Source organism: Stylophora pistillata, chromosome 7 (assembly GCF_964205215.1).
Source record: "Stylophora pistillata chromosome 7, jaStyPist1.2, whole genome shotgun sequence".
Lineage (NCBI taxonomy): Eukaryota > Metazoa > Cnidaria > Anthozoa > Scleractinia > Pocilloporidae > Stylophora > Stylophora pistillata.
In genome coordinates this window covers 5,781,894-5,804,133 of record NC_142525.1, presented here as the reverse complement: position 1 = coordinate 5,804,133, position 22,240 = coordinate 5,781,894, and the positions used below count along the sequence as shown (strand labels likewise).

Sequence of the window (22,240 nt, the reverse complement as noted above, 5' to 3'; positions counted from 1 at the left end):
CACATAGGGAATACCTGGAGAAAACTTGAAATTCTGCTGAAAATACTTTTATTTACATCAGTTAAAAGTCTTAAGAAATACATTTATCGTTGAAATGAAGCTCTTTCTAAAATAAATAATCTTAGTGAATAGATGCTACATAAGTCTTGCATTAATATTTATATCGATAATTAGAAGCTACTGTACATCTACCCTGCTTAGGGTAGGAGCCGCGAATCCCTGATTATTCGCTACATTATCAGTTTTTAAAATTGGTCAGAGCACAGAGTATAAAGTTTTAGGGGAAGCCCATCTAACTCGGTTAGAGATGGATGACACTATCGCACAGCAGTCAGAGCAGCAGCAGCACCAGAATTACCAAAGTAATTTAAAGGTCAATTCGACACTTCCAGAGATGAATTTTCTTTCAAACACTCAGCCAGAGCAGCAGCACCAGCTTCACTAAGGTTATTTCCGTTCAGAAATAACATTTTCAGAGATGAATTTTCTTTTACACATTCAGCCAGAGCAGCAGCACCAGCTTCACCAATGTCATTTTCATCCAAGTCTAACATTTCCAGCGATTTATTTTCTTTCAAACACTCAGCGAGAGCAGCAGCACCGTCATCACCAATTTTATTAGCTTTCAAATTCAAATATGTCAGAGAATTATTCTCTTTCAAACGCTCAGCTAGAGCAGCAGAACCAGCTTCACCAATGTCATTTTCATCCAAGTCTAACATTTCCAGAGATTTATTTTCTTTCAAACACTCAGCCAGAGCAGCAGCACCGTCATCACCAATTTTATTAGAACTCAAACTCAAATATGTCAGAGAATTATTCTCTTTCAAACGCTCAGCTAGAGCAGCAGCACCAGCGTCACCAATTTTATTAGAATGCAAACTCAAATCTGTCAGAGATGCATTCTCTTTCAAACACTCAGCCAGAGCAGCAGCACCGTCATCACCAATTTTATTAGAATGCAAACTCAAATATGTCAGAGATGTATTCTCTTTCAAACACTCAGCTAGAGCAGCAGCACCGTCATCACCAATTTTATTAGAACGCAAATCCAAATATGTCAGAGATGTATTCTCTATTAAACGCTCAGCCAGAGAAGCCGCACCAGCTTCACCAATGTCATTTTCACTCAAGTTTAACGTTTTCAGAGATGTATTCTCTTTCAAACACTCAGCTAGAGCAGCAGCACCAGCTTCACCAATGTCATTTTCACTCAAGTTTAACGTTTTCAGAGATGTATTCTCTTTCAAACACTCAGCTAGAGCAGCAGCACCAGCTTCACCAATGTCATTTTCATCCAAGTCTAACATTTCCAGAGATTTATTTTCTTTCAAACACTCAGCCAGAGCAGCAGCACCTTCATCACCAATTTTATTAGAAATCAAATGCAAATATGTCGGAGATGTATTTTCTTTCAAACACTCAGCTAGAGCAGCAGCACCAGCTTCACCAATGTCATTTTTATCCAAGTCTAACCGTTTCAGAGATTTATTTTCTTTCAAACACTCAGCAAGAGCAGCAGCACCAATATCACCAATTTTATTCTCACACAAATACAAATTTGTCAGAGATGTCTTCTCCTTCAAACACTCAGCCAGAGCAGCAGCACCAATATCACCAATTTTATTCTCACACAAATACAAATTTGTCAGAGATGTCTTCTCCTTCAAACACTCAGCCAGAGCAGCAGCACCGTCATCACCAATTTCATTAGAATGCAAACTCAAATCTGTCAGAGATGTATTCTCTTTCAAACACTCAGCCACAGCAGTAGCACCAACACCACCAATTTCATTAGAACACAAATTTAAATCCGTCAGAGACTTCTTTTCTTTCAAACAATCAGCCAGAGCAGCGGCACCGTCAGCACAAATTTCACTCGAAGACAAATTCAACTCTGTCATACTTGTATTTGTTCTAAGAATGTTGGTTAGTAAGATAGTCTTAGCCACACTTAATGTGCCCAAAACAGCAATGGTTTCAATTTGGAGACAAGGGCCAAGAGTGCGGGCCAATTTTACATCGAAATCATTTTCATTTTTGCATTCATAAATGCACTCTAATATAACAGTCATACTATATTTGATAATAAAAATTAACGGTAAAAAACTACGACGTTTCGAAGTCTGTAAGACCTCATTATCAAGTAAAATGTTAAAACTGATGTAAAATTGTAGCTCAGAGATTATCTACAAATAAAATGTGATAACTTCATTAGAATAATGAGCGTTCATTGTTATTGGTGTTTAGCATGTCAGATCGTGCAGTATATGTTTAAATAAATACTTTTGCACGTATTGAGTCAGACTGCGTGTTTAGCTTTGGTTTTTGTTCGCGAATGAATAGCATTTCGTGAATTAGGCAGTCCATTTTTCCGCGGCATTTCTTGAGAACGGAAAACATTTCCTCTAGGCTAGTGGACGCTACACTGTGGGCTTCTTTCAGATGCTTGCCAATGACAGAGGCTTTATGTTCTTCTATGCGTTGATGAAGATGGCGTGTGGTATAACCGATATAATCCGCATCGCACAAATCACATTTAAAAGTGTAAACAACGCATTGGTGGTTAATTAAAGCGGGCTTCTCTTCTTGTATCTTGAGCTTTCCCTCGATCTTACGACTCGTGAAAACTGGTTTTCACGAGTCTACACTTTTAAATGTGATTCGTGCGATGCGGATTATATCGGTTATACCACACGCCATCTTCATCAACGCATAGAAGAACATAAAGCCTCTGTCATTGGCAAGCATCTGAAAGAAGCCCACAGTGTAGCGTCCACTAGCCTAGAGGAAATGTTTTCCGTTCTCAAGAAATGCCGCGGAAAAATGGACTGCCTAATTCACGAAATGCTATTCATTCGCGAACAAAAACCAAAGCTAAACACGCAGTCTGACTCAATACGTGCAAAAGTATTTATTTAAACATATACTGCACGATCTGACATGCTAAACACCAATAACAATGAACGCTCATTATTCTAATGAAGTTATCACATTTTATTTGTATATAATCTCTGAGCTACAATTTTACATCAGTTTTAACATTTTACTTGATAATGAGGTCTTACAGACTTCGAAACGTCGTAGTTTTTTACCGTTAATTTTTATTATCAAATGTATTTCTAAACATTCTCTGATTAGCATACTATATTTGGCTTCCGTATTCTCGTCTTCCTGGTTAAACTGTGTCGCCATACTTTTCATAAGGTTCTCTGCTGTTTCCGCGCAACGTGCGGCAAGAATGCCAAATGTAAACAGGAGCACTTCTTTCAGCTCGTGGCGATATCGTCTGTCAACAGCTATGCTGTCTGTGCTAATTTCTTTCTTGATAAGCTGACAAACGAGATTCAAAGCGGCGAAGAACTCTTGGAAAGTCTTGTGAAGATAGCTATAACGTCTAGTAGCTCGGAGTTTACTGCCTCCGGGCTGAACAGAGAGAAATCCAAGTTCAGGTAGATCACTTCCTTTGTGTTTTCCAAGCTCCTTCTCGTCAAAGTCCAAGTTGTCTTCTAATAAACCTTTCAAAGCTATCGAGCCAAGGTGGTTCAGTTGGCTTTCGTAAACTCCAACAAGGTCCGCCTCGTCGACTTCTGAAAGTTGTTTCTTTGCTCTGTATCTTCTTAGTATACAATCTACTATGTCCATGTACAGCTTACTTCTGCTTTCAGGAAATACACCGTTCAAATCTTCATAGACCAGGCAAAGAAGCGCAATATTGAGAGGATTCTTCGACATTTCATGTAAGGTTTCATCATCATGCAGTCGTTCGATAAGCTGTTCGGCCAAGTTTGTCTTCTCTCTGAAGTACTTTTTGATGAAGGTTTTCACATCTTCTTTAGTGAATCCCTCCACCTCTAGCAGCGTGTCGCAGTATTTTCGAACCTTGACTCCAGCCTCGTGCCGTGCAGTTACAACCACGCGACATTTTGGCAGCTCTCGGCCTTGAATAATTTCTGAAAACATTGGTAGCTTTTTCTCAGAAACTTCATCCAATCCATCGAGTATCAGGAGAACTTTAGATTGATTGTGGTGAAGGAAGTCGAAGAATCTCTTTCTTTGGTCGTCACCGATATGTCGAGGTAGAAGTTGATCATCAATGGCTTCCCAAAGGTCAGACTGAACTTCACGACATTTAATCAAAAGCACTATGCGGAATTTTGCCAAGTAATTTTTGGTTGCGCGTTTTTGAGTGGCCCAGTCGAAAACAACTTTTCTGCAGTAAGTTGTCTTTCCCATACCAGGCTTCCCTTCTATTAATACAACTTTTGGTTCTTCACATTCTTCGTGCGGGTTGAAGATTTCAGAAATTGTGACGACTTTATCCGTAGCTGTTCCTCTCGTTTTCTCCTTGTAGATGATTTTAAGTCTGGTGTAGAAGTCTCCAAAAGAAAAGTTCAAGTCTTCGCACCAGGGAAGGAGGTTTATCGTACCCTCGCGGGTTTTGTAGAGTTGAGAAATGTTCTCAATCATTTCGGTGGGATCAAAGGCATCTAAAAATAAAAATAATTCTCGTCAGGTGTTAAGTCAAACTGTCGAAACCACCTTAATTTTTCGAAATATTTAACAAATGGTAAACACCACAGCGTACACTATTAAGTTATGGATGCACGCGGGAGGCTGCCAAGAACGAAAGAAGCGTAAGATTCGCTCGAGACGATAGCCGAGGGCGACTCTAGCTTCTTGAGTGCTTAGGAAAGCTCCCAAAAGCATCCATAACTCAATAGTGTACGCTATATATATATTCCCTTAGCTCCGGTTGGAGCATAGGCCATTAACCACTTCCGTCCTCCATCGGGTTCTGTCCTGGGCAAATCTTCCTAAAGTGGCCCAAGTGTGGCCCCAGTTTCTCATTTGGGACTCTACACCTCTTCTCCAGGAGTTCCTGGGACGACCCCTCTTTCTCTTGCCCTGAGGGTTCCAACGTAGTGCCTGCCGGGTGATGTTGTTAGCCGGTTTCCTTAGGATGTGACCTATCCATCTCCACTTTCTCTTTGAGATCTGAGTTATGATTGGTTCCTCGCCTGCTAATTCCCACAGCATCTCGTTCGTTACCCTGTCAGTCCAACTGATTTTTAAAATTCGCCTAAGGCACTTATTGACGAAGGTCTGCAATTTCTGGGACGTTTGGTTAGTTGTTCTCCACGTTTCAGAGCCATAGAGGAGGACTGCTTTGACATTGGTGTTAAAAATTCTAAATTTGGTTCTCCGTGAGATGACATGGGAGGACCACACTTTCCTCAGCATATTGAAAGCTACTCTGGCTTTGTTTATCCTGACCTTGATATCTTCATCGGAACCTCCGTCAATGCTGACTACACTGCCTAGGTAGACAAAAGATGTTACTTCCTCCAAGATGGTATCCCTCACTTTAACTGGTCTGTTGTTGGTGCAGTTGACCTTCATAACCTTGGTCTTACTCACATTCGGATGCAGGCCTAACTTGATGGAATTAGCTGTTAGCCGTGCTGTTTTGTCCTGCATTTGTTGGTTGTTACTTGACACCAGGGCGATATCATCAGCAAACTCTAGATCTTCAAGTTGCTCCAATAAGTTCCACTGGATCCCATTTCGCTGTTCTCTAGTTGTTTCCTTCATGATCCAGTCCATAGCAAGTAGAAACAAAAACGGTGCCATCAAACAACCCTGCTTGACCCCAGTGTTGACCGCGAAGCTATCTGACAATCCACTAGCATGAAGGACTCTGCAAGTCATCTTATCATAGGAATTTTTGATGATTCGAATGAATTTCCCTGGTATGCCATAGTGTCTCATAAGGCACCAAAGAACACTTCTATCGAGGCTATCAAAAGCCTTTTCAAAGTCGATGAAATTAACGTAAAGAGAAGTGTTCCATTCAATTGACTGCTCAATGATTATCCTAAGTGTGGCTATTTGGTCGATACAGGAATGGTCCTTCCTGAAGCCAGCCTGCTGATCTCTTAGTGTAGCATCCACAGCCCCCTGAAGACGAAGCAAGATAATTCTGTTCAGCACCTTGCCTGCCGTTGACATCAAGGATATACCTCTGTAATTCTTGCACTCCCGGCGGTCACCTTTCTTTGGCAGTTTTACAATGTAGCTCTCGTTCCAGTCCTGGGGCATCTCCTCCTCTTCCCATATCTTTCCAAGCAAGCCATAGAGGATATCTGCTGATAGGTCGGGGTCAGCTTTCAGGGACTCTGGAGGTATGTTATCTGGGCCAGCTGCTTTCCCTGACTTAAGCATCTTGATAGAGCGCACAATCTCTAATTTGGATGGCTTCCCGCAGTTCACATTCAGCTCAGCTGAAGCCTCCGGTATTATTGGAAGTTCTGGCGGGGGAGGACGATTGAGGAGATCATTGAAGTATTGTGCCCACCGCTTAAGCTGCTCATCTTCCCTAGTCAAGATATTACCTTCTTTGTCCTTTACTTGGCTGCTAGTCTGTTGAAATTTACCCGCCAACTTCCTGGTGGTATCATAGAGGTCCCTCATATTGCCATGTGCTGCAGCCTCTTCTGCCTTCGTCGCTAGGGACGATAGCCGAGGGCGACTCTAGCTTCTTGAGTGCTTAGGAAAGCTCCCAAAAGCATCCATAACTCAATAGTGTACGCTATGGTGTTTACCATTTGTTTTATAACATAACGTTGACACATTGTAGCTAAAGAGTTCCCTTTTATTTAAAAAATCTTACGTGACCAGAAAGAAAACAAGCGCGCTTGGAAAACTAGTCTTTGCATATGCTCACGTCAGCAGCGTACACCCATGGGCAAATTAATGGGGGACGCTAAATTGACCAATCAGAGCACGCGCTTTACTTTGGTTATGTTATAATGCAAAACATTTTTTCCAAGCAAAAGTCCCTTCAGTGCTCAAAGGTCCGTTTTCTAAAAGCGCCGATCATCAATAATGACACAAATTGAGATACAATGAATATATGAAGTTCATATATTTTGACCTGCGGTATTAGATACGTATGATGCATGATGCTCGCAGTAGATAGCGCTATTTGTGCAATAGCGAAAATCAGACTTAAAAAAGAAAAAAAAAAAAAAAACCTACAGGCCTGATTTTTTTCAGGTCTGATTTTCGCTATTGCATAAATAGCGCTATCTACTGCGAGGATCGTGCATCATACGTATCCAATACCGCAGTTCAAAATATATGATTTTCATATATTCATTGTATCTCATTTATCACTTTCACGGGTTTATTACGAATCAACTTAACGGCCTGCTCCCACTTGGCTTGTCAGCTCAATTGGTAGAGCGCTGCACTCGTATCGCAGAGGTCCGTGGTTCGAGTCCCGTACAGGCCTGATTTTTTTCAGGTCTGATTTTCGCTATTGCATATATAACGCTATCTACTGCGAGGATCGTGCATCATACGACACAAATTGAATTACTTGTCTTTTCACAAAACTCTTGTTTGAGGAATTTTTTTGCTTCGCACATTTAGATCGATCCTTTGTGAGAAAAAAATCACCTAAGTTTTTCTTTTTCAACGGCTCTTTACACTGAAAATTATTTTCAGTTTGACACCTACTTTGCCATTGCCACCATGACCGTAAATATGCAACTTTTACGTCGGCTTAGCGCAAAATTCCAACTTCTACCCAATGATCTATTTATTCAAACTAACTAAAATAGGTTAGAGGAGTATGGAAATATAAAAATATGTTGCGGTTTCGGCGAACTTCTTGTACAGCCGATCAACGTAATATGCACATTTTCAAAAATTTTACCCAACAATGCACAAAAGCGGACTCAATTATTTACGAAATTTACGCCTTCGACCCATGGTCCACGCCTGAATTAAACATTTTGCAGCTTTTTCATGCTTGATGATACCATGAAACAGCATTTAGGGGAGAAAAATCTCTACACCACCTACAAAAATGTTGCCGCCGAAAGGTGATTCATCGCTCTAAGTGTCCTATTGTTATGTTCATTACGCAGTAATGAGAGAAAAGAAAAGAAATCACTAAAAGGCAAGATAGATATGAAAAATGGTCATGTTAATCCAAAATGTTTCTTATTATCCACTTAAAAAGTTTCCTTATTGATATTACTTGAAGTGCACTAATTTTGTATTGGATAATGTATCCTCTAATTTTATACTGCACCAACGTATTCAAAGGACCCATCTGCTGTGTTTATTATCCAAAAGCTCCCGTAAAATCGTCAGAAAATAATATATTCACGAAAACACACTAAATATGCCAAGTAGATTATTATTTTCATCGATTTTTCAAGACTTTATAAAGTGAAAGGAACTTCTTACAAACTTTATGAATATTGTGTCACGCAACGTAATCATGCGAAATTCAATGACGAGATCGTCTGAAAATATTTTACCAAGTTGTATTAATTAATAGCTTGTAGTTTGTAATCGGCCTTGTAGTTTTCCACGGCGCAGCCGGTGAGTGGCTTCTCAATCCTACTTTCAGCTTCTTCCCGCCTGGCGGTTTTTTGAACATAGATGAGTATAGAAAAGACCCCAACTAGAAGGCATCGAGGATAATTCGAAGTAATTATAAGAATATCGTGTGCCTCTCAATCCTTTTAAAATCAAGTGATATCGAGCAAAAATCTTATCGTGTAGCGGGTGTGACTTGGTTTTAATTGACATTCTTTTTGGTTGTTATGATGAGCAGCAATTTTTCAAAAAGTGTCTGACATACTAAAGAAGTTACCGCTATGACATAGTTTGAACTGTGATATATATCTGATAATTCTAAGTGTTTCCGTTGGCCACCCTATCAAAAGAATCAGAGAAGAAAACTTTCCAGTTTACACGAAATTTACGCGCAGATCCATGGCAGCTACCACTTGTCAATTATTATTGATTCGCAAGATTAGATTTGCGTCAAAGGTTATTTTGTTGAGCACATAGTTAAATAAATATGTCTTACTAACCAAGCGCGAGGGCCGTACTGGGAGAATATCGGCCCGAGGCCTTCACAGTACGGACCGAGCGCAGCGAGGTCCGTACAAAAAGGACTGAGGGCCGATATTCTTCCGGTACGGTCCCGAGCAAGCTTGGTTGATAAGAGATTTATTATACGACTGAAGTTCAAAGGGACACAAGTGTGGTATCATTCGGGACCATTCGGGACAGTCCCCGGTCCAATACTTAGAGACGTAATCATGCGAAATTCAATGACGAGATCGTCCGAAAATATTTTACCAAGTTGTATTAATTTCAAAATGAAAATTTCCTCTCTCCTACGCGCAAAACTGACGCTATATTTTGCAGTTTGTAATCGGCCTAGTAGTTTTCCGCGGCGCAGCCGGTGAGTGGCTTCTCAATCCTACTTTCAGCTTCTTCCCGCCTGGGAGTTTTTTGAACATAAATGATTATAGAAAAGACCCCAACTAGAGGGCATCGAGGATAATTCGAAGTAATTATAAGAATATCGTGTGCCTCTCAATCCTTTTAAAATCAAGTGCTATCGAGCAAAAATCTTATCGTTTGGCGGGTGTGACTTGGTTTTGATTGACATTCTATTTGATTGTTATGATGAGCAGCAATTTTTCAAAACGTGTCTGACATACTAAAGAAGTTACCGTTATGACATAGTTTGAACTGTGATATATATCTGATATTTCAAAGTGTTTCCGTTGGCCACCCTATCAAAAGAATCAGAGAAGGAAAATTTTCAGTTTACACGAAATTTACGCGCAGATCCATGGCAGCTACCACTTGTCAATTATTATTGATTCGCAAAATTAGATTTGCGTCAAAGGTTATTTTGCTCAGCACATAGTTAAATAAATATGTCTTATTAACCAAGCGCGAGGGCCGTACTGGGAGAATATCGGCCCGAGGTCTTGACAGTACGGACCGAGCGCAGCGAGGTCCGTAGAAAAAAGACCGAGGGCCGATATTCTTCCAGTACGGTCTCGAGCAAGCTTGATTAATAAGAGATTTATTATACGACTGAAGTTCAAAGGGACACAAGTGTGGTATCATTCGGGACCATTCGGGACAGTGCCCGGTCCAATACTTAGAGAATATTGGACCGGCAATAGAGCATTTTGATTGGTTGATTTTAGTTATTAGCCCTCTGACCGCCCGAGTCGTGTAATAACACCGGTTTACTTTTGATTTATTATTGTTACTGACTGTGTCAAGAGGGCGGATAGTTAGCAATGGATGGACACTTACCGAATTAAATCCACCCTCTCATGGAGAATCCTTGAGGCTCACTGTTTGCGTAAAACCGGGGCTTAGGTTAGACCCAAGCTACGATTCTGGTTCACGGCCTAAAATGGTACTTCGAAGTATTTCGTTTCTGGCCTGCGTTTATCATGTTAGATGTGCACAAGCCACCGCATGGGAAAACAAGAGTTATTCACACATACACGCCAGTCTACTTGTTACTTCGCGATAAGCGTGCGTGTTCTTATAATCTATACACGTGGAGTTCTCGATCACCAACTTCGGGAAAGTGAGCGTTTTCAAAGTCGTTCGTGTCTTTGAGGGGATCCCAATGCTTTTTGCGTTCTCCCATCTCGTGCTTTCCTTAGGTTTTAAACATGTAGACACATCAGCAGACCATAGGAAATAGTTAACGCGACAACAGCACGATAGACGGTCAAACTCAAAGCAAAGATGCAGCTAACTGAGGCTCGATCCGCGTAGATTGAGCATACATTTGGAGTAAATAGGCTTGTATGCAGAGTCACACGGGAAGAAAGAGCTCGAACGAGTGATAAGTATTTTCAGCCCCTATGTCTTTAATACGGTCGGAGGGTCGTGGGTTCAAATCCCATCTGGAAACTCGATTTTTCTCTTCTATTAAAAATTGTTTATTTCATCTTTACATGCTCACTTTGGGGGCTGGTTGGCTGCATGTGATGCTTTAATGGATGTGATGCTTTAATGTGACAGCGTGATGCTGTTAGTTAGCTTCTATGTGCTAGCTGATGTTTGGCTGTGTAGCGGCGTGATGCGGTTCCAGTCAATACCCACTAATTGACCCTTGCTCACCATAGAGTCTCCTGTAGCTCAGTGGTTAGAGCATCCGACTAGATCACGGAGGGTCGTGGGTTCAAATCCCATCTGGAAACTCCATTTTTCTCTTATATTAAATATGTCTTTAATAATTGCAGAAAAGGGCACATTCAGCTCTCTCAAGCGGAATACATCACCTATAACCCTTGAGTTTAAAAACCTCCGCGCCACAGTGACAGAAATATAGAGCTGATAAACCTCCAAGGGAGGAATAACGAAAACACCGTGACCAAAAAACTGGACTGATTTCGTGACTACACCTGGAAACCTTAAATCACGAGACATACAACATAAACTTAAGAAACTTTTCCTACTTATTCTTAGTGGGAAAAGACACGACATCTGGCTCTTTAGCTATTTGTTCTATTTTGTGTTGCTACCAGTGTAGACGAGACCCAACCAGGTCAAAATAGTGTGTCTCAAGTTGCAGCTCTGGCCTCACATTGTAAACTATCTTTTAACCCGTTGTTAAGTTGAATTTTGCACGAAGTTCTTAGTGGTATGATCAGCCCCAGAAATTTAATGGGGTTGGATCGGTAAAGTGATGAGTTGGTGAAATGGGTATCCGGTCTTTTCCTCCAAGAGTCTTTCCGTCTAAGTGCTTTTCATCTAAAGTCTTTGGTCCACTTGTCCAATATCAAGTCTTTTCGTCAAAGTTGTAACATTGTTTTAAATGAAGTAGTAACAAGATATATTTTATCAAATAGTGACAAAAATAAAGACTTGCCGTTTAATTATTTCGCGCCAAAGAAATGGGAATATTAAGCTTGTTGTTAAGCGTCTATTGTGCGTAATAGACAACTATGGGTAACATCAATTAGTGTCTGAGACAACCAACAACATAATCCAACATGATAAAGAAGTAAAACTAACCAAAAAGGGTTAATAAATAAACCTAACCCAAAAATGACCCCAAATAAACATCTTCTCTGTGTATTTATCGTAATTAACGATGTTGAATTTGTAAACGAGGATCAGTGAATAGTAAGAGCTATCGAAACCAAAATGGCAACGGCTCGCACTAATAAGTTCTTTATATAGCCTTATCTAGCCTTCTAAAAGTTACTTAAATGCTCCCAGATAAGAGTTAACATTTAGACGAACAGACTTAGATGAAAAAACTTTGGAACGAAAAGACTTGGACGAAAAGACTATTGGACAAAAAGACCGTAATTCGGTTAAAAGTATTAGTGTACTAGCACTGCAAATGAAAGAAAGAAATGGTTTGGCCCATGAACAGCCTAGAATCCAACGATCATAACTCAAATATCTAAGGTAACCATAACCATAACGTGTCTCTAACATCATCAACTCAAAACCGGAAAGAAGTGCAAAGCCTTCTAGAAGTGCCTGAATATTATCACAGGATCAGTCTTAACTTCCCACGGCAGTGAGGAGCGTAATATAAATGAGCTACAGTGTAAGCAACATGAAAATTAGAAAAAGCCGCAACAAACTCTAGGAAGCACCTCCACCAGGGTCATCTTAGGACGGTAGAGAGAATTTTAGGGGGGCAATACAATGTTATTAAGGTTAAAATGGTTCCATTCCTTCCATTTCTCCTATCTAGTGTTTAGGTGCATGGAGGTGGGCTGTAGCTAGGGAGACCCCTTATCTCTCAAGATATTAGAAGCCCCTTTCCTCCTTCTCACCCTAGGTTGCACATCCTTTACTGTCCCATTGTTTCATCTAAATAAGATCACGTGCGATTTTATCTTATTAATATCTTAAAAAACAGAATAATTTAGCATTTTCATTCATTGCGTTAAAAATTAGATCATTCGTTGGGTTCAAATTTAGAATAAGATAAAATTCAGATCATTCATTGGGTTACAAAAAAATAAGGAAAAATAGAAATTACTTAATTGTTCTGTTGTACGCCAAAATGTGCCAATTTTCGCAGCTCGGTGGCGGTGAAGATTGTGGCCGAGTTTATCGTGTGCATGCAACGTCTTCAAGAAAGGTTGTAAGACCTGGGCAGCCATTCCCTGAATGTCAAACAGTACTAAGTTCGTCGAAGAAGAGTTTGTTCCAAGAGTTTGTTGCGGTTTTTTCTAATTTTTTCTCATTTTCATGTTGCTTACACTGTAGTTCATTTATATTACGCTCCTCACTGCCGTGGGAAGTTAAGACTGATCCTGTGATAATATTCAGGCACTTCTAGAACATCTTATTTCCGTTTATAAGAAATATCTAATAAGAAACATTTTCCTCCTACTAAGAAACTTCTTCTGTCAAAGGCCATAAGATTTAACCGTCAACCGTACTACTCCCCACTGAGATTAAATTGACAATAACTGATAACGTAAGAAGAGATCCCGTTTTTCATGCTTAATACGATCAGCCTATCTTAGATTTCCCGGATGATATTTTCACTTCCAGAAAAACGATAAAGCAAAGTCTGCTTCTTTTGCCTCAAAGAGCAATTTTTATTTTTGCCACAGAGCCGCGCAATCAAATTCAGTATACGTAAGCGTGCTCAAAGTCCCGATAGTGTATGCTGATAGTGTGAGCAAACCGCTTCGCTAGAAATTTCTCTTTTTCGCCCGAGTGGCCATGGTTAGCGCGGGGAAAAACTAATACATTTCGCTACAATAATGGATACAAACAGAGACTTGGCCCACCAGTCCCAAAACGAAGACAATTTTCCCACCTTTTCACTTGGGCTAGAGTTCTTAAATGAGGCAAAAAAAAAGAGAAAAACAACGGAAAAGGAGACTCGGCATTAGCGCCATCACGATTCGCTTCACTGTCCGACAGTGAGATGAAAGTGCCATTTCATTCACATTCACTCATTTTAGTTTCATTTCATTCACCCGGAAGGTCCTGACTAATCCATTACCCAGATCCTCTCGTTTACCTCTAGGGTCTGGGTACGAGACTAGGTCCTAGCCCTGTCAAGAGCCGCACCTTATCTTAGCGGGGTGGGGTGGGGTGGGGTGGGGGTACCTGGGCTACTACAGAATCCACTGATCTCCAAGGTAATTGAATAATGACCTCATCTTACAATCTTTCTTTTTCAGCGTGTTCTATTGATCAGCCCGTGCGCCATGTCCGCCATATCTCAAGCGGGTTTCGATGTCATGGGGTAACTCCCGTAAGGAGCTTGCGGAAAAAAATATTATTCTAGCGCGGGATTACCCGAACAACCCTGTTTGATCGAGTCCGTGATCTTTGATTCATTATGCATAGACGTCTTTTGACTACTTGTGACATACATAACTTTACCGCAGTTTTTCCTCTCTTGTTCATCCTCTTCCATCGTCGCACATTTTTTCCATTCCCTTTATGTTATTTTAAGTCTGGTGAACCTGTTTTATAATCCCGGGTTTGAATTCCCCCTCCCCATGTTTTCTTCCTTTTCCTCTCCAATTCTTTTCCCAGAAATTCTCTGATAAAATTAACAGTTGACAATATCTGATGAGTAGGGTAGGGAAAGTTCGAACACCTGCATAATCTGTGGCTGCCGCCAGTGTCCTTTTTTTTCTCTTTTTTTTCCTTTCGCCTTTTTTCAATTAGCAAGACAATTCACTCGTTCATCCAGTAATCATTACCAAAGTAAAACCGAATTCCTAAAGCATACATACCACATTGAACCAATTGCGTCAATTTCCAAAAGATCTCAAGCAAAAAAGTTGACATGAAGTAAGGAAACAGAAAACGAAGGGGCATCGAGATCAAACAGATTTTCCGGAAGAATGCAGGAAAAAAATAACTAAACACACATAGAGAATACATGGAGAAACCTTGAAATTCTGCTGAAAATACTTTTATTTACATCAGTTAAAAGTCTTAAGAAATACATTTATCGTTCAAATGAAGCTCTTACTAAATTAAATAATCTTAGTGAATAGATGCTACATAAGTCTCGCATTAATATTTATATCGATAATTAGAAGCTACTGTACCATGATCTACCCTGCTTAGGGTAAGAGCCGCGAATCCCTGATTATTCGCTACATTATCACTTCTTAAAATTGGTCAGAGCACAGAGTATAAAATTTCAGGGGAAGCCCATCTAACTCGGTTAGAGATGGATGACACTCTCGCACAGCAGTCAGAGCAGCAGCAGCACCAGAATTACCAAAATAATTCAAAGGTCAATTCGACACTTCTAGAGATGTGTTTTCTTTCAAATAATTACTTAGCCAGAGCAGCAGCACCAGCTTCACAAATGTTATTTCCGTTCAGAAATAACATTTCTAGAGATGAATTTTTCCTGGGACTGCGCTGCCAGAATGCCAAATGTAAACAGAAGCACTTCTCTCAGCTGATAGCGATATCGTCTGTCAGCATTTATGCTGTCTGTGCTTATTTATTTCTTGATAAGCTGACAGCCGAGACAGAGTGCTGCGAAGAATTGTTGGAAAGTCTTGTGAAGAAAGCCATAACGTTTAGTCGGTCTTAGTTTACTACCTCAGGGCTGAACTAACAGAAATGCAAATCCAGGTAAATCGCTTTCCTTTTTTTTTTCCAAGCTCCTTCTCGTCAAAGTCCAAGTTGTCTTCTAATAATTTTCATTTTTGCATTCATAAATGCACTCTTATATAACAGTCATACTATTTCCGGCTTCCCTATTCCGGACTTCCCGGTTTAACTGTGTCGCCATACTTTTCGTAAGGTTCTCTGCTGTTTCCTCGCACCGTGCGGCTAGAATGCCAAATGTGAATAGAAGCACTTCTTACAGCTCGTGGCGATATCGTCTGTCAACAGCTATGCTGTCCGTGCTAATTTCCTTATTGATAAGCTGACAAACGAGATTCAAGGCGGCGAAGAACTCTTGAAAAGTCTTGTGAAGAAAGCCATAACGTCTAGTAGCTCGGAGTTTACTGCGTCCGGGCTGAACAGAGAGAAATCCAAGTTCTGGTAGATCACTTCCTTTGTGTTTTCCAAGCTCATTGTCGTCAAAGTCCAAGTTGTCTTCTAATAAACCTTTCAAAGCTATCGAGCCAAGGTGGTTCAGTTGGCTTTCGTAAAGTCCAACAGGGTCCTCTTCGACTTCTGAAAGTTGTTTCTTTGCTCTGTATCTTCTTAGTATACAATCCACTATGTCCATGTACAGCTTACTTCTGCTTTCAGGAAATACACCTCTCAAATCTTCATAGACCAGACAAAGAAGCGCAATGTTGAGAGGATTCGTCGAAATTTCATGTAAGGTTTTATCGTCATGCAATCGTCCGATAAGCTGTTCGGCCAGGTTTGTCTTCCTTCTGAAGTACTTTTTGATGAAGGTTTTCACATCTTCTTCAGTGAATCCCTCCACCTCTATCAGCGTGTCGCAGTATTTTCGAACTTTGACTCCAGCCTCGTGCCGTGCAGTTACAACCACGCGACATTTTGGCAGCGCTCGGCCTTGAATAATTCCTGAAAACATTGGTAGCTTCATCTCAGAAACTTCATCCAATCCATCGAGTACCAGGAGAACTTTAGATTGATTGTGGCGAATGAAGTCGAGGAATCTCTTTCTTTGGTCGTCACCAATATCTCGAGGTAGAAGTTGATCATCAATGGCTTCCCAAAGGTCAGACTGAACTTCACGACATTTAATCAAAAGCACTATGCGGAATTTTGCGAAGTAATTTCCGGTTGCGCGTTTTTGAGTGGCCCAGTCGAAAACAATTCTTTTGCAGTAAGTTGTCTTTCCCATACCAGGCTTCCCTTCTATTAACACAACTCTTGGCTCTTCACATTCTTCGTGCGGGTTGAAGATTTCAGACATCGTGACGACTCGTTCCGTAGCTGTTCCTCTCGTTTTCTCTTTGTAGATGACTTTAAGTCTGGTGTAGAGGTCTCCAAAAGAAAAGTTCAAGTCTTCACACCAGGGAAGGAGGTTTATCGTACCCTCGCGGGTTTTATAGAGTTGGCGAATGTTCTCAATCCTTCCAGTGGGATCATAACCATCTCTAATAAAAATAGTTCTCGTAAGGTGTCGAGTCAAACTATAGATACCACACTGGTTTTTCGAAATATTGTAAAACATGGTTTTTTCCAAGCGCAAATCGCTTCAGTACTTCAAAGGCCTGTTTTATAACAGCGCCGCTCATCAAAAATGGCACCAATTGAATTACTCGTCTTTTCACAAAACTCTCGTTTGAGGAATTTTTTTGCTTCGCGTATTTAGATCGATCCTTTGTGAGAGCAAAGCATATACGTTTTTCTTTTTCAACCGTTTTTTTTTTTTACACTGAAAATTACTCTTCAGTTTGACACCTACTTTGCTTTTGCCGTCATGACCGTAAATATGCAACTTTAATCTGGGCTCAGCGCAAAATTCCAATTTCTTCCCAACGATATATTTATTCAAGCTAACCAACTAGAGTAGGTTGGAGGAGTATGGAGATATAGAAGTATGTTGCGGTTTCGGCCAACTTCTAGTACAGCCGGTCAACGTAATATGCTCAGTTCCGAAAACTCCAGCCAACAATGCACAAAAAGCGGACTCGATTATTTACGGAATTTACGCCTTCAACCCATGGTTGACGCCTGAATTGAACACTTTGAAGCTTTTCCATACTTAATGACACCATAAAACAGCATTTAAGAGAGAAAAATCCCCACGCCCATCTACAAAAATGTTGTCGCCGAAAGCCGATTCATCGCTCCAAGCGACCTATTGTTTTGTTTATCACGCAGAGATGAGAAAGAAGAAAAGAAATCAATAAAAGGCAAGATAGATATGAAAAATGTTCATATTAATCCAAAATATTTCTTATTATCCATTTAGAAAGTGTCCTTATTAATATTACTCGAAGTGCAGTCATTTTAAATTGGATAATGTATCTTGTAATTTTGTAGAGAACTAATTTGATCATGGGACCCATCTGCTGTGTTTATATCCTATTTTATTCATATTATACATATCTCGACTATATCACGTGATCGCTAACCATCTCCCCTCTGCTCACGGATATGCCGATGATACACAACTTTATCTGTCGTTTAGACCCAATGACATATCTTCGCAAGACCACGCCATAGCTGCTCTTGAAGCCTGCATTTCGGATGTCCGCTCATGGTTGATTTATAATCGCCTGTTAATTAACGATTCTAAAACCGAATTCTTAGTTGTTGGTTCCCGCCATCAATTAACAAAAATCGCAATTGATTCCATCACAGTCGGTAATTCTACCATTCAGCCTCTCAACAGTGTTCGAAACCTGGGTTCCTGGTTTGACTCCAATATGTCCATGTCCATTCACATTGGTAAGATCTGCAGCAAAGCTTCTCATGGATTGTATAAAATTCGCCAAATTAGGAAATTCCTCAGTCCTGAGTCCACGAAGACTCTTGTTCACGCATTTGTGACTTCGCATTTAGACTATTGCAACTCCCTTTTATTTGGCGTACCCAAGTACCAGACAGAGCGTCTTCAGAAGGTGCTTAACGCCGCTGCTCGACTAATTTTTAGGATTCCCAAGTTTCACCACATCTCGTCCGCCTTATATAATCTTTACTGGCTTCCTGTGGCTTATCGCGTCCATTTTAAGTTGTTACTTTTAATTTATAAAGCTTTAAACAACCAAGGCCCACTATACATAAAAGAATATCTGCAGCCACACAGTGTCAAGGGTCATCAGCTACGTTCCTGCGATCAGGGTCTCCTTAAGGTCCCAAGAACTAACTTTAAGACCTTTGGTGATCGTGCCTTTGCCCGTTCTGGACCTTTTTTGTGGAACGAACCGCCGCTTGAAATTCGAAACAGTCCAAGTGTAACGATTTTTAAGTCAAAGCTTAAGACACATCTATTCAAGCTGGCTTACAGTTTGTTTTGATATTTTGTCGTTTATCATTTTAATATTTGTAGTTAATAATGTTGTAAAGCGCTTTAGAATATTTTATAATTTTAGCGCTTTAGAAATGTAAATTATTATTATTATTATAAACCGGAAGTTCCCATGGAGTCGGACCAAAACTCCGACCAAAACACGGACCAAAACTCGGACCAAAACGCGGACTAAAAACTCGAGATTTCGTGACTGCACTTGAAAACCTTAAATCAAGAGACCTACAAAATAAACTAAAGAAACAACTCGTTGTTATTCTTGGCGGAAGAAGACACGACATTTGGCTTTGTAGCTGTTTGCTCTATTTTGTGTTGCTACCAGTGCAGGCGAGACCCAACCATTGTCAAAATAATGTGTCTCAAGTTGCCTCTCTGGCATCACATTGTAATCTATCTTTAACCCGTTGTCAAGTTGAATTTTCCATGAGGTTCTAGGTGATATGATCACCCCCAGAAATTTAATAAAGAATTGTGTCTCCTTTTGAATTCACAGAACATACATATACATGTATTAACATTTACAACATAAAAAACGTTTACCTTCCATCCTAGGTCTCTTGTTATGTGGAAGCCCGCTCGTCAAGTCATCCGATTTTCGTTTCATCATTTGAAATTTACTTGAACCTAGTATTAATAGCAAACATGTACATTTGTAGCTTGAGTTTATTTCAACATGGTATTTCTAACTTGGTAACATTAAGAAAGAAAACATCAATTTTTTTTGGGAGAGGTTTATCTTTCATCTTATCCGCTTCCCTTGTCAGTAAAGAACAGGAAAATTAGAAAAATGGGCAACAAACTCAAAGACGCTCCTCCACCAAAGTTATCTTAGGGCGCTAAAGAGATTTTCAGGGGGCAATACAATGTAATCTAGGTTATCGTGCTTTCTTCCTCTCCTTTGTCCTCGAGTTAAGGTGCACGGAGGTGAGCTGCGGCCAAGGAGACCCCTTCCCACTTAAGACATTAGAAGCGCCTTCTCTCCCCCCCCCTCCCCACCTTAGAATGCCACCTGTTCCTTTACGGCCACTACCCCATCGCACCACCAGCTCAGTACCTTGAAGGAGTTGCAACAAAACGTGAGATCAAGTGGTGCACAGGTAACTCACTTTGACTTTTATAGCCGATCACAAAGAATACCTTCCTAACTTTCAAAAGTAGCAGAATTCTCAGTTATGTACATGAAACGGTTTTCAGCCTTTCAAAACCACTTCTAATGTTTTTTACAAAGGAGAGTTCCAACACATAACTTTGTTGTAAGTTCGTAGTTGTAAACAGAATGTTCATTTATGGAGATCAATTAAAGTAAGGAATGTATTATAAATGAGCCTAAATTCAATTTGGGCAAAGTTACCAGAAACTCGAAAAAAGCCATTTAACCAAGGTCATCTCCGTGGGGTTCTAACAAAGAATTCAACTTAATCTGTGTTCCTGTAAAGAGACCCAATACTTTGAATACTTTATGTCTGGAACAAAATCAAGGCCTATGCAGGGATTCAATAGCTATCCTATATTATCAGACTGCATCTACAAAACACCAGCAGCATATAAACATTTCCATAGAATTTGATTAACCGCCTCCCGGTTAGCTCAATGGATAGAGCGCTGGACTGTTGTGCGGGAGGTCGAGGGTTCGAGGCCCGGCTGGACCAACACTCAGGGTCTTAGAATAATTGAGAAGAATTTGCTACCTTTATATAACATCAAGAAATGGTTCGATATTCTAGTCTTATCGGATAGGGACGAATAAATAGAGGTCCTGTCTCTTGCAGGGTTGGGGTAGGAGACGTTAATTTCCCACACACGAGATTACTGTGTGATGGATCTCCTCCCCTAGGGTGGGATGGGTGGGATATTGGGCGCACTTAATTTGGAGCCTCGCTCCGTTGTGCGACCCTCACCACACTCCGGTGAAAGTGATTAAATCAATAAATGATAAAAACTATCCAAAACAACTGAAAATACAAAACAAGTGACATGGAAAACAAGATTTTACCCAAAACTACTGTTACCTTTGTAATGAGGCCAGTCTTTAAAAACATTAGGATCTCTCAGCAAATGAAAAACAGTAGAAGCTGCCATGATACTTGTAAAACGTTTCCAAGAACCTTTGGTGTCTGTACCATCAGCGAAATCTGCGATACCTTTTACTAGGAGCCATTCAATGCCAAGATCAAATGCAGCAGTGAACACTCCTGTAACAAAAAGGAGAAAAAAGCTAGATATGTCAGAGTAATTAGGATGATAACCACTCAATTACTTATTTTTTTTTAAGGTTTAATTGTTGCCCAATCTACTGCCCTTTAAAAGCGATTAAAATAATCCAAACCGTGAAAGGCTCTCTAGGCTGATAATCCAAATAATTGTGTGCACTCTAGCGAGCATACTTAATGGCCCACATTGCTAGAGATTATCCCACTTTCCAAAGAGTGAAACGATTCCTTCTTTTCAGAGATATGGGCTGCTAGTCCATCACATGATATCTCTCACAATAAGGTATGCTTCACCTTGTTTCCTTTAAATTTAACTGCTATCCATACATACTTCTGGGTGCAGAATGTAGTCCCCAAAAATACATCACAATGACCCTTTTATAGGTAATCAACCTGGAGCTCACAATTACCCGCATTTGCAGCTGATCTAGTAGGTTAGAAGACATTTCAGGTAAGGCCCAGGACTTTCTCAAGCTCAGTATAGCAGTTGGTGAAGCGATACAAGATTGCAAAAATGCCTGGCAAATTATTGTGACCGGGCACAGGATTTCGTACACTAACGCTTTTCCGTTAAACGGGTAAAAATAAACGGTTTGTAAACGGATAGTAAACGGGTAGTAAGGGCGTTTAAACGGTTTGCATGTCCGTTTAAACGAATAGTCCAAAGCGTTAAACGGTAGAGCAAAGTCCAAAAGCGGATTCCGTGAACCGTTAAACGGCCGAGAAAAAAATAAACGGATGGCTTAAAACGTTAAACGGTTGAACAGCATCTATTAATAGATTGCTCAAAACGTTAAACGGATGGACAAAAACGTTGAACGGATAAGGAGGGCTAAAGAACAGCGGGAAGCCATGCACATATCGATCAGAAACCGTTGTGAACAATTATACGAATTGTTCATGCGGAACACTGACGTTTCATGCTAATAATATTCGACTGATAACGATAGAAAAGTAAGTAAAATTAAATTACTAGCCTGCCATTAAGCTATCCACTGGCGAGTGAAGCGAGCCGAGAGCGAGTGAAGCGAGCCGAGAGCGAGTCTCGCCCTGGAGAGCTCGCAATGCGTTTGAAGCAATCTGTCAATCATACCATGTGGACTGAACATTCTCGATAGAAAGAAAATAGAATTGAGAAGCAAACTCATTTTTTCCCATGTTCCTACATTGTTTCTACGTATTGACTGAAATGAAAACGCACTCTCAAGTGAAAAACGTTAAGAAATGCCGCTGATTTTGTAGATTTCAC

General features: G+C 40.4%; 1 protein-coding gene and 1 pseudogene across 2 annotated transcripts in view; both read right to left on the bottom strand.

Annotated features, from left to right (window-relative positions):
• The window catches only part of LOC148726351 (uncharacterized), a 98,695-nt pseudogene that overhangs the window by 58,226 nt on the left and 18,229 nt on the right, over window positions 1-22,240 (bottom strand). The gene's annotated exons all lie outside the window — the stretch shown is intronic.
• Window positions 32-21,140, bottom strand: LOC148726354 (uncharacterized). Its single transcript, XM_088727134.1, has 4 exons — window positions 20,791-21,140; window positions 19,322-19,405; window positions 3,152-4,490; window positions 32-2,070 (listed from the first exon to the last, which is right to left on the bottom strand). Exons 1-4 carry the CDS (start codon window positions 20,858-20,860, stop codon window positions 375-377), a joined length of 3,189 nt encoding a protein of 1,062 aa, XP_088583260.1. The 5' UTR covers window positions 20,861-21,140; the 3' UTR covers window positions 32-374.

What these genes read in the sequence shown, in the direction of transcription:
- LOC148726354 (XM_088727134.1), bottom strand. Translation starts at nt 20,860, where the DNA reads ATGGCAGCTTCTACTGTTTTTCATTTGCTGAGAGATCCTAATGTTTTT. An exon ending in CAAGAGACCTAGGATGGAAG is followed by an intron (nt 4,491 to 19,321) that starts GTAAACGTTTTT and finishes TTTTATTTTTAG; the next exon opens with ATGCCTTTGATCCCACCGAA. An exon ending in GACGAGAATACGGAAGCCAA is followed by an intron (nt 2,071 to 3,151) that starts ATATAGTATGCT and finishes ATATAGTATGAC; the next exon opens with TGTTATATTAGAGTGCATTT.